The 14,903-nt window shown below is 32.9% G+C and overlaps 2 protein-coding genes across 15 annotated transcripts; both read right to left on the reverse strand.

Annotated features, from left to right (window-relative positions):
• Positions 1–3,030: 3,030 nt before the first annotated feature.
• Positions 3,031–7,547, reverse strand: LOC118045293 (uncharacterized). The gene is made up of 5 exons (XM_035053893.2): positions 7,325–7,547; positions 7,018–7,205; positions 4,611–4,829; positions 3,341–3,562; positions 3,031–3,266 (listed from the first exon to the last, which is right to left on the reverse strand). The coding sequence occupies exons 1-4, from the start codon at positions 7,386–7,388 to the stop codon at positions 3,350–3,352; spliced, it is 684 nt and encodes a 227-aa protein (XP_034909784.1). The 5' UTR covers positions 7,389–7,547; the 3' UTR covers positions 3,031–3,266; positions 3,341–3,349.
• A 933-nt stretch (positions 7,548–8,480) lies between these two features.
• Positions 8,481–14,608, reverse strand: LOC118045292 (uncharacterized). 14 transcript variants are annotated; one of them, XR_004686955.2, is made up of 9 exons: positions 14,307–14,608; positions 12,363–12,574; positions 11,314–11,898; positions 11,148–11,189; positions 10,967–11,041; positions 10,471–10,667; positions 10,168–10,386; positions 9,184–9,416; positions 8,481–8,726 (listed from the first exon to the last, which is right to left on the reverse strand). XR_004686955.2 is itself a non-coding variant. In XM_035053888.2 (9 exons), exons 5-8 carry the CDS (start codon positions 11,215–11,217, stop codon positions 9,189–9,191), a joined length of 714 nt encoding a protein of 237 aa, XP_034909779.1. In that variant the 5' UTR covers positions 11,218–11,223; positions 11,314–11,552; positions 11,823–11,898; positions 12,363–12,574; positions 14,307–14,604; the 3' UTR covers positions 8,481–8,726; positions 9,184–9,188. The 14 variants fall into 14 exon arrangements, 7 of the variants coding, with proteins under 7 accessions (XP_034909779.1, XP_034909780.1, XP_073266578.1 ...); XR_004686954.2 differs by having other exon boundaries at positions 11,148–11,223; XM_035053888.2 differs by lacking the exon at positions 10,967–11,041 and having other exon boundaries at positions 11,148–11,223; positions 11,314–11,552; positions 11,823–11,898; positions 14,307–14,604.
• Positions 14,609–14,903: the final 295 nt, after the last annotated feature.

Genomic DNA, 14,903 nt, shown 5'->3' on the forward strand with positions numbered 1-14,903 from the left:
TATCATATCATTCTAATAATAAAGCTATATTTAATTTTTATTTTCAATTTTACTCTTCATTATCATTCATATTTTAATTTTTTTTCAATCAAATATTAAAAAAAAAAAAAAAAGAGGAAATGCGTTCATTTCCATTCTGATCCTTATCATTAATATTTTATCCAACAGAACCTTAAAAACTCGAAAAAATCTATGATTTTTGTCCGGTTTGCCGATGAAAAAACAAAAGAACAATTACAATTAAAGAATCATTAAGAGAAAAAGCCGTCTTGGATAATCATGAAGTTGATGCTATACGACAAGTAGCAAGACGCGGTTTTGTGGAGCCATGAACGAAGAGCGAGGACCTGTTGCCAATTGCAATAAAGAACTACATTGCGTGTGGGTCCACCGAGTGACAACCCATTGCTCTAGACTGGGAATAAAAGAGCCATTCATCATTCTCAACCTTGTCTATTTGGATTTGATAGGCATTTTTTTTTTTAATTAAAATAAAATGTTTTTAAAATGTTTTAACATGTCATTTCAATATTATACTGTTTATATATATATATATATATATATAAACAAATATAATTTAAATTTAAAATAAATTAATTATAAATTATGCAATATAAATACAATATTAAACAAATATAATTTTAAAATTTAAAATATTTCTAAATAGAATAGTTCTTTAACTTAAAGTAATTCAACTTAAATAAAATATCAAAATATTATGAAATTAAAATGTTTTAACACAAATATTTTAAATATAAAGCTAGGTCAATGTTATCAAAATTAATGGGATCTAAAGCATTCTTTATTGTGCTCAAATTCCTACAAAGTATAAACTTGAAAAAAACAACATGAATATAAACCATATATATTAGTGATAAATCTAATTTTAAAAAATTAATATCATTGTTAATAAAAATAATAATAATTATTATCAATATTATTTTTAATATCATTATTATTGAAATAGTAATGAAAAAAAGTTTTTTTTATACTTGGGTAATTTAATTAATTAAATTGAATTAGGTTTATTTTAATTCAATGGCTTTTCAAGACCGAAACATAATATGTTGAATGAAACTAGAACATTCCGGATGAAATTTAGCTGAAAAATCCGGAACGGACAGATATTTGAAATGAGATGAAAAGTGTTCTGTTTTTTGAATTAAAATGAAATATTCCGGCCATTCGAGACGAAACGGAATGGAATTAACAACCTTGATCTCAACTAGCTTTAGATCATTTTCATGTACAAATTAGACCAATAAATTATTGTTTGAAATTTTTCTTTGTTTTTTTCTAGTTATTTTAGGATTTTTTATGTTTTAGAATTTTATTTATTTTATATTTTACTAAGCTAGGGTAAAATTATCTCATGCTCAAACAATCGTAGTTGTTATTATTATTTTTTTTTTTATCGAATATTGATTATTTAAATTATTAATATTCAAAGCTTTTACTCTTGAGTTTTTTTTTACAGTTTAGAGTTATAATGTTTTTTGTTGACAACATCTTTCTATCCTGCGATAAAAGAGTATTCTGAGGGATCAAAAGGTAGCAGAAAAAAACCTAATACATAGATTTGATTGGTTGATCAATTATCAAGGAGAGGCACAACCAAAGATGGTAATGGAGAGAGGGAGGTGCCTGGAGGCTAGCTTCACTCGGCGAACCAAACCTAGATCTATTTTATTATTATTATTATTAAATGGGACCTATATAGCATAGTTTTGAAAGCCGATTCAGTTAAGTGATCGGGTCACGGGTCAGATGGGTTGACTCGGGTCAACAAAAAAAAAAGGCATAGATAAGATATAGAGATTTGTGACCTTCCTCCAGCAAAAAAGAACTTCAACTTCTCCTCACTGTAGGTTGTTGATCCAACCAACAAATACAAACCCATGAAACCAGGACGAACAAACAAAAGCCACAAAGTAACATTGGTTAACACAGATGAAAAATGAACTAAAACAGATAATATAGAGAGAGACCAAGAGGAACAAGAACAAAGAGAGACAGAGAGAACAAGAGAAATAAAAAAATAAATAAAGAGAAGACAAGCAGAGAAAAGCAAGAACAGAGGTGAAGTGAACGAAAAACAAAAGTATAGAAGAAAAAAGTAACATTGGTTAGCCAACCCTCCATCACCATCGCCTTCGTCTTTAAGTAGTAGCTCCAGGTAAGTCTTTCTTTCTCTTCCCTCCTCTTTCAATTCTTAATAATAATTAAAAATAATAAACATGGATTGTGGATCATAAAGAACAGCAAACGAAAGGCCTATTGTCATTATATATATATATATATATATATATATATATATATATATATATATATATATATATATATATGTATGTATGTATGTATGTAAGAAATGGTGAAGGTGACAGACCCAGTAATTGTGGCTGTGGCAGTAAAGGCACTATGACGGGGGATCGTGAGGTAGCATGTTGATAGTAGAGTAGTGTCGCACCAGGTGGGAGATTCAAACCTTTTTTTTCAAAGACGAAGAGTAACATTAATTAGGTTTATTGCTTCCTTTTCTTCTGTTTTCAATCTTCAGTGTTTTGGCATTTTAGATGGCAAAAAACGACGTCGTTTAATGACAGTGAAAAAAAATAAAAATGACCGGGTCTCACCCGGGTTTGGCCGGGTGAACCGGGTCCCGGGTCAAATCTCCGGGTCGACTGGGTTTTTCCTGGCTAATTCTCGAGCGGGTTTTTGCCTCAACCCGGACCGGTCCTAGGCCCGGGTCGACCTGCCGGGCCGGTTCGGGTTTTAAAATGCTGTTATATAGGGATCATGATTATAGGATAGGAAGACTTTGAAATAAGATTTTTAAATATCAAAATCGGATGAAAAATAACATATGAAGTTATTTAAACAGGAGCTAAACCGACCCTGCAGCTAGTTAATAAAAACCTAAACCAAATAAAACTGAAGAACATAATTAAAAAAACACTCCGAACAAAAACTATTGATTGTAAGAGCTAAAAATATGAAACGACATGTTGATTCGAACATGAGGGCAACACATTCAGCAACTGGAATTATAATATATTAATAGAAGTTGGCAAATATGCGCATACGTACATTAATAATGATAATATACGGTTCCATCGACTCTTCAGGCAATTATTTTATTTTATTTTGTTTAATCTCTTACACTTCAAGTGCCTGAAATATATATATTACCACAGGTTGTAGTGAAATAAAGCGTTCAGAACTGCGAGCGGCGGGAGACCTCTCTCTTTGTTGTAAACGTTCCGCTTCTGTGGATCGAACATCTTTTTCAGTCATCAGAATATATAATAACTATATTGCGAAGCAATTAATTAACCAGTACCTTGTGATGCTAGCTGTGCAGGTCCTTCTCGCTGTTTATCTTTTCACATAAAGCATCGACTATCACTTGCAAGGAGTTTTTTTCATTTTCTAACAGAGCAATTTTCGCTCGAAGCTGAATTACACTCAAGCTTTCTGGATTGTTGATTTTTCTCGTTAATGGATTAATGTCATGTTTGAGCTGTGTATTTTCACGCTGGAGATCTTTATCATCGGAGCCACCCTGACCAAAAAATGATTAAAATAATAATGAATAGTTACCCTGGAGATAAAATGAGTCAATCAAAGAAAAACACTTTTGATCAGAATGTCACCAGCCTCGTTTTTCTATCTATTAATTTATGACATGATTATAAACGCTGGAGATCTGTTTTGACGTAAGATTTCTAGGAAAAAATTTGACGCGAGAATCCAGTATGAATTTGTTGCTCGGAAGAGATCCTAACGTGGTTAATCCTGTAAAACCAAGTGACCGTATAGGGCATATAAATGGAAGAACCGGGATAACCTATGACTTGCCTGTCTATATCCCCGAAAGGATAATTAAATCAGCAATCTAACAGCACCTGGCCTTCAACTTTTGAGGAACATACACGGTCGCTGTCCAGGAGAAAGCAGGAGTCCCTTTTCTCGAAACATAGTCAGTTGAAACCGAATCCCATGGCTGATCACCTTATGCGGGTTGAGCTCACGGGCCAAAGTCAAATGACATTCGGGCAAAAGGAACCAAGGTTTGGGCTTTGAACATACAGGGTAGCTGAACCAAAATCGGAGAAGGTGAGATCAACAAAGGCTGGTTAGCGTAGCATGCTCTGGTTTCTCCAAATCCTTCTGCTGTTAGGGCTCTCAGATGAACTCCTGCTTCCTTTCATATTGAGTAGGGAGGCAGATCCTGAACTTCTTGGAAATAACTCTCCTCAAATGACATTTATACGGCGGATTCATGACTGGAATATGGAGCTCCTTTTTGTTCCAGTAGTTGAAGCTCTGTACCCCCAGAGGTACACGAGTGATTTCATGCTCTATTAAGCACTTCCATTCTCAAATGCCCTTTAACGATAGGTCAAGATCACGGACTATCCACGTTAAAAAATAAGTTGCAATTGAAGGGAGTGTTGGTGAAATTATTTCATATGAAATAATTACAAGAAAACAAAACAATCTATAAAAAAGTGACGATTTACTCTCTCTAATCCTATTCTTCTATTAAAACAGACTGCAAGTAGTTTTGTAAGACAGATAGCAAGGGAAGAAAATGGAGAAAAACTTACTAGTCGTTTCGAGAGCACTTCCACAACAGTATTTTGTCTATGCAGCTGGCTCTTTATTTGGCCAAATTCCTTTTCAAGTTGTTTCATCCCATCTTTTTGATGTTGCAAAGTTTGTACCAGCTGCGTTCCTTCATTTTTTAAATAATTATTCTCTCTCCTTAAACCATCATTTTCTTTGGTGAGTGCATCCAATTTTGTCTCGGTCTTCTTTTTCATTTCCTGCACAAAAGAAACAAATAGATTAGAGAGAAAAACATATATATGGAAGAATAAATTGTTCTGTTGTCATACTTAAGAGTGAGCATTGGTTATGTTAGTGCTAGTATGAAAGATTTATAAGAGTATTATAACGTTAAAAAAATTATTTCAATTTAATAATTTAAATTATTAAATAAGATTTTAATATATAATTTATATTAATTATTACGTATATAATAAGTAAATATTTTATTTATATGAAATGATTTGTAACTTGTATGTGGATATATATATATATATATATTTTTTTTTTACTAAAATAATTATTAAGTTTAAAAAATAAAAATAAAATATATAGGGTATTAACATAGACATACTCATCACTAATATTATTAACTCAATAAAAAAATTATAAATACAATGAAAAACACACAAAAAGTATATTATAACATTATTTGTCTAGCAAATTGCATTACAAGGCTTTGAAACTGAGTATTGTATAACACTATGATCTTAATATATGTGTGTATAAAAAATAATAATAAAGAAATTAAGTCATCTTTTTTAACTAAAAAAAGCCGCCCAAAAAAGTAGTTAATTATCCTTTGCGTTATATTGTTTTTAGAACGAAACCATTTTCTTTTAAATAATACATAATTTGATTTAAAACTAAAATATGTGGCAAAAACACTATATAGTTTAATTTTAAACCAGATTTAATTGTGCTTTAAAATAAAAGAGAGAGAAAAATGCTAATCTATGAATCTAGTGTCTATAAACTCGGTAGGTAGGTGTTTTCTTTTTTTTTCTTTTTTTTTTTAAAAAAAAAAAAAACATGGCAGTAGCTGCGTTTACTTGGTCTTTTTGTTTTATTATTATTCAATCAAGGTTATCCCGAGGCTTTTTGACCTGAGAATAATTCCCTTTCAAGCGGGAGCAGGAAGGTGAAAGCATATTTTTAAAACTCGATCCGGTGAAAGGCTCGATTTAAGTTTCGAGTTTCAGGTTTTGATCAGGTTATTGGGTCTTGATCAGGTTGATAGATTAGCCGGATCAATTTTTTTAAATCAAAATAATATCGTTTTAGTAAAAAAAAAAAAAAAAGTCAACAGGTTTGTAATTGGGTCAACCGGATCACACCAGATTTTTTCTTCCTTTATTTTTTTTTCAACCCGACCCGGTTTCAGCCCCGGATTAGCCAGGTCCCGAGTCGACCTGCCGAGCCGGGTTTCAAAACTATGGGTGAAAGTATAGTTTTGAAATCTGTTTTGGTTTAATAGGTTAATTTGAAATTTGATCAACTTGGGGCTGGAACCAGATTGGATTGAAGAAAAAATAGAAAAAGAAAAAACCTAGTGTGACCCGGCAACCCGATTACAACTTGTTGACTTTTTTTTTTTTTTTTACAAAAATGACATTATTTTGATTTTAAAAAAAAAATTGACCTGAACGACTCGGTCAAAACCCAGAACCCGAACCTTAAACCGAACCAGATCTAAAAACTATGAATGAAAGCCATCGCAAACAAGATTTTTATTTAGGAATGAGGTCAAAATTGTGTGTGTTTTTTTTTAATTTTTTATATTTTTATATTATTTTGATGTACTTATCTAAAAAGTAATTTTAAATTTTTTAAAAAAAATATTATTTTAATATATATATTTTTTTTAAAAAAAAACACATTAACAATTACCATAACCACTACCGGCACAAATAAGTCACTTTCACCACCTCAACTAATTGTTTGTAGTTTACATTCTTTTTATTCTATATATATAATGAGTTATGTCATGCTTTCAAGTTTCAACGAATTCTGGATCCAACAAAAAATACTTTTCATAATTAGTAGCTTTTGAATTCGAGTCACAATTTGTTTAAATATTTTTCATGTTTTAAGAGAAAATAAAAGTTATTTTTCATAGTTCTTTGATTCCAATTATTATGAGATAAAATGGATGAATTTAATTTTTGAAAAAATATGTTAATTTTCTTCGTACTAAAATTTAAAAGCAATATGTTCGTATTAATTCAACACAAATTATTTCCATTCACTTCAAAAAAAGAAGAGGAAACAGCTTAAATCAATTACGTGCTCCATAGATAATAAGCAAACAGGACCTCGATCTACATATTAATTATAGAACGAAACAATCGAGTTGAGATTCTGCTATGAATCGAAAGAGAGAAGAGAATAGGGGTCTGATCTGACCTTGCATCGTTCACGATATGCCTTGTCAACCTGTCTTTTCTTCTCAGCTGCTGCATCTCTACTAGCTCCAGAACCTTTTCTCTTACGATCAGTATCCGTTGTGTTTTGAAACGGATTGATAGCTAGTTCGGCCGACGACGCCGCCACACTAGGAGCTGGTTCCAAGAACACCGATGCATTCAATTCCCCTGCGTTTTAAATTTTATAAACGAACAAGAACCTTTAGAGAAGCAAGCAAGATAGATGCGGAATTGGTCAAAAGAAAACGCAATATTGTGGGGATGATTGAGCTGCGATTTCCACTTACTGTCTATATCGAAGAGATCCTGAAAATAGTTTCTTTTCCAGAAGCTGGCAGTGGCACCCTCCATTTCATAGGATTCGCCTTCTGTGGAGGGAGATGAAGAGACTTCGGTTCTTGAAAATAAAAAAATCGAGATTATCAGAAAACTTGTGAGCCAGACTGCTCACTCAAATCGCGCGAAAGCCATTCGATATCGCACGTCCACTTTGGAAAATTGGACGACTTCGCTCAGAGCCTCAGACAACTCCATGGGCCCCGTTAGTTGTTGTTTAGATTTAGAATTACAGAAACTTGGATCGAACGCCACGTGTTAGACCGCCGCCCAATAATATAATTATTTTAATTCTCCATCCAAGAATTTTCTAAGAAATAGTAGTTTAAATATCGTTTCTTCTTTGCCTTAGAAAAACACTAGCAGCCTTAAACTCTCTCTTTTCTTTTCTTTTTAATATAAAACAAAACTTTTTAAGATATAAAATTAGTTTATATATATAATTGATCTGTTAGTTTCAAGGTTACTGAAGCTGAGGGGTATTTAAGTTATTTAGTTAGTTTCTGTTGAGATGATAGTAAAATACTAAAAAACAAACAACACATTATTTATTAAGGTGGATAACATGTCATCGGTTAAAAAAAAAAAAAAAAACACGTAACCCATTGGCATGCTGGCCATTTTATTTTTATTTTTTTACATTTTTATTTTTTAATCTATTTTTTTTATTAATAACCTCTTATGTGTTGTTTCTTTTTTGGTATTTTACTATCATTTCAACAAAAACTAACTAACTAACTAACTAACTAACTTAATTCACAAGTCTATCAGCACATGAGCTAGACCCCCCCTACACTGGAGAGGTTTCTGCCCTCCAGTCTCTGCGTGGAAGATTTATACCTATCTTGGAAACATAGCATAAGGGCCTGCCCTGTCCTTGATCATCTGCCAAAACATGTTTAACCACTTGGGAAGCTACTTCAAGATGCAAACATCTGATTCCCAAATTCCATAGCCAATCCACCTGCAAATCCTGCCATGAAATACCCCAAGGAAATATCCCTATACGGATCATTCATCTTGCTGGCCATGAGCGATAGTAGTAGGCTTATAAGATGGCCTTAACCAGTGAGATTTACATACACTAATTACAAGAGAGATTACCAATTTAAAAGGCAAATCAAAACCTCCAAGTACCAATTTATTTATTTACTTCTTGATACTTTTGCTGCTAAAAAACACACTGCTGCTAAAATCTAAGAACACCCTTCATACATGATGATTAGGTCAATATAATAGGTCATGCAATTCTAAGAACACATTAGGTCACATCCTTGGGTATTTAAATTCGTGTAGCCTCTTAATTCTCCTGTCAGCACACCTCCTCTATCCATTTACTTTGTAGCTCAGTACCTGGAATTTTTGTATTCAAAGATGATTAATTTCTATAACCAATGGTTGTGCTTAGAATAAAGAACTCAGTTAAATTAAAAGAGGAGTTTCACGGATCAGTAGTTCGCAGAATCCTACAAATTCTTCTCTATAAAAAAAGGATTTTTGAAGCCTCGTACAACAAGAAGAGTTAATGACTATATTATCATTAATGATATATTCTAGTCACTGAAAATATATATTTTTTAGTAATGTATAAGTTAGAAAGTAAAGAAAAAGTGTTCTACATTAAACAGATAAATCATATAAATTCTACATCCGTGTGATTCGCTTCTTGAATAGAAAACTTAACACAGGAAATTAAACTCAAAAAATGAACAACAAAATACTAAAATACATTTGATAATTCATAAAACTACAAAGAAAAGATTAAAAAAAAAGAAGCAAAATAAAAGGAGTTACAAGGTCGAAATGTTACCTAAATTAGGATGCTTGCTTTGGTTCGAGGTCATTATCCTTGTTTATCTTTGCACATAAGGCATCAATAATCACTTGGAAATCATTCTTCTCTTGTTCTAGTTTTATGTTTTTTTCTCGAAGTTGAATGAGGTTTAAATACTCATCGTTGTTAATCTTCTTAATCAGCAAATCCATTTCTAATTTCAGCCGTTTATTTTCCCGCTGAGGATCCATATTATCGTCGATACTAGCCTGCAATCAAAAGAAAGAAATGGAAACGCCCGTGAGATGATTACCAAGTTTACTTCCTCGTGTAAGCGCCTTGAGTGAGATTCAGCTATTAAAAATAGCAATGGAAACGCTAAGTTTCATCAAGCTAGAAACACACACACACAAACAACCAATTTTTTTTTTTTTTTTAATATAACTGCTAGCTAGCTAGGGAGACAAAGCACCGAAGACTTTTGGACATGCATAACCCTAAATTTCTAATTAAATATTAAAGCATGCCAAAGAATTACCTCATATTTGATTCATGTTCCATTCACTAAAAAGGTTAGTATCTTTAATTAATTAATGTGAGATTCTCAACTTACATATAAAAAATCTCACAACCACTCGTGATTTCTTCCACGTTGATTACTTATTAATTAGTTCTTTTATGATTTAGTCTTTAGCGATCTGAATGAGGCTTCACCAAACTTAATTAGGGCACACAAGTACTGATCTCTATATCTTACTCAATAGGGGAAAGAGGGAAAGCCATGACCTCTGCTCAGGTTTGATAATCTTGTTGTGGTTAGAAGAGAGGAGCTACCCTCTCCTTTTGTAAACATAATGAGCCCATGAAATGGATGACACAGAAAATTGGATGTCAAACAAGATTCCAACAGTTAATTACCACCACTTACTTAGCTCAGACAATTTGATCTAGATTATTGCATGTATAATGTGGTGATCATCGGTAAAGTAAAAAACGCAGGAGGTAAGAAGAAACACTCACTACTTGCTTCGAAAGCACATCCACGACTACATTTTGCCCCTGAAACTGGGCCTTCTGTCGGCGAAGTTCATTCTGTAGCAGTGTCATTTCGTCTTTCTGAGATTGCACCATCTCTTGCAGCTGAACTTCTTCCCTTTTGAAGTAGTCATTCTCTCTATTTAATTTCTTATTTTCTTCAGTGAGCTCAAACAATTCTTGCTCAGTTTTCTTTTTATTTTCCTGCATGATATTTGATCAAGACATAAGAATTACAGAAAAAAAGTCTAAATAAAAAGATAAGAAGAGACACAATCAGTGAACTACCCTGCATCGTCGCCGATATGCCCTGTCGTACTCTCTTTTCTTTTCAAGATCCTTGGCAGTTTTAGGAGCTTTTCTTTTCGGCTTAGTATGGGCAGTAGGAGACTCTCCAGGTAGAGGTGATAGGCACTGCCCGATTGGAAATGGGTTCACTCCATAGCCGTCGGCGGTTTCATCGAGTGTAGATGTGTTTCTTCCAGCTGCGATTAAAGTTTAGAAGAATAAAACCCTTCAAAAAGACCCCCCTTTTATTTTATTTTTTATAACCTAGCAAAGGAATACATTGGGAACAATGGAGAAACCCATCGCGAGAGAGAATGAACATGCGAGGGCACCTCAAAGCAAGAGCAGGTAAAGATAACATAGGGAAAAGAACATAAAAAGCTAAGCATGAGAAGGTACAAAATCAAAAGGTTTCCCATAAAGATAAAAGCGCCATTTTAACAGAGATCGAGCAAGAGCATCAGTAATCTTATAGAGAGCAAGAAACAGAACATACTCCACTGTCACATAAGCAGATATTCAGATATGATTATGTAGTCTGACGCGAATACAGGTTGACTCTAACTAGTTCCTGGAAAATAAAGAGCAGGACGTATGGAGAATTAATTACAGTTCACATGCAGTACTCCTTTGGTTTTCTCCTAGTCGGCATACTTAATACTTGGGAATCAACTTACTTCTATGAAGCTGAGGCATCATATCTAACAGTTCAGCCCCTCCTGTCCAATGCAAATTGAGCTGATCCATTAGCTTCTACTTGTAGAAAATTGAAAGCAAACAGAAATCAACTACAAAACATAGGATAAAACCACGCAAACAAATAGGAGAGAAAATACTACTTACGTCTCCGTCCCAGAGATCGAGAAGACCCGTTTATTTATAATTAAGGTCATGAAAGCATGACGAGACAATATTTCAGGTAAATTGTGCGAAGACGCGCGATATAGAAAGAAATCGGGCGCACGCCATGCTTGCATCATGCATGATGGTATCGAGTCATAACCATGACAAAAACAATCGTGCGATAGATGTACCCACACTGCCTTTTGCGTTCTTTCTTTGTCGCTCGCCCTTAAACGGGGCTGTAGTAGTAGAAGTTAATTAAGGACAAGGATGTTGAGTTTAATAATAACAACAAACAAAAGAGAAGGCCACCAATGGCGCCACCCGATATCATTGCTAGCTAGTACATAAGATTGGAAAAAAAAAAAAACACCACCCTTCTGGTGCCCTAATTTGACAATGGTCCACTTAATCAAAGGCGAGTCTTTTGGTCAAAAGGACTTGGACACTTGGGCATAATTTTCTAAGTCAGTAGATAAAATAAAATAATTAAAAATTCAATCCATGACCTTTCAAACTAGTACTCTTGCTGGCAGCTCGTCAGTACTCTCGATCTAGTTTCTCTTTTCTTTTTCCTTTTTTAATCTGTAAAATTATTTACAATGTCAAATTTTGAAAGAAATGCGCATTAAGAGACCAAAAATTATATTTGTAAGTAATTATTTTCTTATATTAAACAAATAAAGTTAGATAACCATGAAGCTCTAGCAAAAAGAAAACACATAATATTGATATACAAAGGAGAGTAATTGTTTTTCTTAACCGAGCTTCTTGACAATAAAAAAACCTCTCCACAAATAAATCAGCTAGTTTAAATTAAAAACATCTCTCCCTTCAAAACAAAATAAAAAATAAAAATAAAAATTTCTCATTTCAACTTGAAATAGCGCCTACCATATATCAAATTACAGTGCCGATCAAGAGGTCCCATATTTCATTGTAATCATATAGTATACCAAAAGTGTGAATGGGTTTTAGGAGCACCTGTCTTTTTTCTTCATAGAAAAAGGCTTGTGGGTAGATTTTAATTATTGGAGTCGCTTTCTTACCGCTGATGGTGCGTGCGTCGTTGGCACCGACATGATGAACATCCAGTCATCACAGACATGAGGACGTGATCGACAAGGGGCGATGCGAAGCCTAATTGTTAAACAAGGTGGTCAAAGCTCCAATACTTTCTTTAAAAGCAGCAGCAGCAACATGAGCATGAACATGGTATTCCAATTTGCCGTTTCTCTAATTCTGCAGCAAATTAAATCAACTGCAAGGCCACTGATCAGTGTTTCGAAATATAGTGACAAATCTGGATCCTGTCTTAGGATATGTTCCAAGGTAACTGGAATTATGCACTCGAGTATTATAATGGATTAGGGCATGGATTATACAAGATTGTTGGTAAGCAGACTGGAAGTTATTATGCCAAGTTTCATGATGGCTAATAAAGTGGTTCATAATTTTAAGAAAAGTGGATTTATAATGAAAATGGATTTCCACAATACCTTCAATTCTGTTACACGAGAGTAATTAATATCTTAGAAATTAGATATCCCTAATACATAATTAATGCGGATCTAAATTAGCAATTCTTAGTGATTAGCAATTTTTATTAATGGTTCATCGATCGAGCAAGGAGTTTGGAGTGTGAATTACCAATAGCCAAAAGTCCCAGAAATATGGATTTAGAAGATTTAATGAAATCACAACTTTTTTTTTTTTTTGGATATCATGAACTCATAAAAATCACTGATTAAACACATTATATATAAACCTTCTTTTACTCTAAACGTCTAACCTATTTTTTAAAAAAATACGTCCCCATGCAATTAAAATATAATGATTTACAAATATTAAGAACATTTTAGATATAAAATATCATATTGAAAATCATCATCAAATTTTTAAAATCTTAGTGGTCTATGTAACATAGAAAGTACATCATGAGGATCTTTTTAATTAACCTTATGAACGTTTCAGAGTTTGTATTATGATTAAATTAATTAATGCATAGATGAATGGGCGCATCACTTTCGATCCAGGATCATACTACTGGATCTCACTTTGCTCTATCCCTTGGTGTCATCATCACTAGTTTAATTAAGTTATCATTTCTTTAATTACGAGAGATGTCTTGATGTTGAAGGAAGAAAACAAAAATCACATCATTACTTAAGATTCTAATCAAAAGAAGAAGAAGAAGAAGATAAAATTGTAGAAAGTTAAAATGAAAAAGACAACACATTGGTCCCCTCGATCGATCGTCACTCGAATCTGACATTTTTCATTTTCAAAAAGCAAAACAAAATATAATCCACTGATAGATCGATCAAAGCTCCATGTCTGATTTCCTAACATTTAACTCTTTTACCAGGATTCATATTTTGGTAACAGTCATAAACCATCATATATAAATTCATAATTTCCTAATTAATAGCATCGATCGGTTCCATTAATTAGTTCTTGAAATTAAAAAAAAAAAAAAAAGACAAAAATAACATTTGTTCCATGAAACTGTCCAATTAATAAACCACTTCATATAAAACCCAGTACTATAATTAATATTGAGCATAACACAAACCTCAACTACCTTATATTTTTTTAAAAGTATGATAGTGATTATATTTTTAAATTTTTTTTACTTAGAATAATTTTTAACATTAATACATCAAAACAATTCTAATATATATATATATATATATATATATATATATAAATAATTTTTTTAAAAATTATAAAGCACTGTTTGGAACCTAATTTCTCGCTATCGTCTTGGGTACTTCTGGATAGATAAGGATTTTCTTTTTTGGACATAAAATAGTTAGTAAGAAGGAAATTAAATTTTAAAACAAAATTAGAAAAAGGAAGGTAGAACTACATCTGCAGCTCAAATCAGACCAGTCTGGAAAAACAAATCTATGAATTCAAATAACGATTCTTAATGACATTTTTTCGTCATCAGTCTCAAATTAAGGTAACTGTTCAATAAAGAGCTGTACCTTACAGGGTTTCGTTCAGATTTGCATATAATCTGACAGAAAAGCATGCATGTTTTGTCTGTCCGAGCATCATCTTTTCTTTTTCTAAAATCACCCACTCGTCCAAACCAAACGTTGTCTTTACTGTGCTGCATGAATCATGTCATCCTAAATAACGATTTGCAAAGTTAATACTCTCATCAATGCAGCTTCAAGACATCTCTGATATATGAACTTGATTCGGCTCCCATAAAGCTGCTTGATGCAAACATCCTCAATATTTTGTACTCCTCTTTTCTTCCCCTTCCTGAAGATTATAAATAAACCAAGATAAGCATAGACGAAGGGAAAATTAAAATTCTAGCTAAAGACAGATTCAAAACATATTCACGTAACCATAATAATGTCAAGACCAGAACAGTTGTTAGCACCAGCAAAAATATTCATAGTTTCTGATGAATAGCATCTGAACTGGACGGCTGAATGCATATTGAGGGTTTGTTGGTGAGATGTGGTTGTGAGGAATCATGGGCGAGCTGATTTCTTTTTAAAATGAAGGCAGTATCAATCATTGACGAAGACTACACAAAGCGCTGCATTGTTTGACGAGGTCACTGC

Source organism: Populus alba, chromosome 1 (assembly GCF_005239225.2).
Source record: "Populus alba chromosome 1, ASM523922v2, whole genome shotgun sequence".
NCBI lineage: Eukaryota > Viridiplantae > Streptophyta > Magnoliopsida > Malpighiales > Salicaceae > Populus > Populus alba.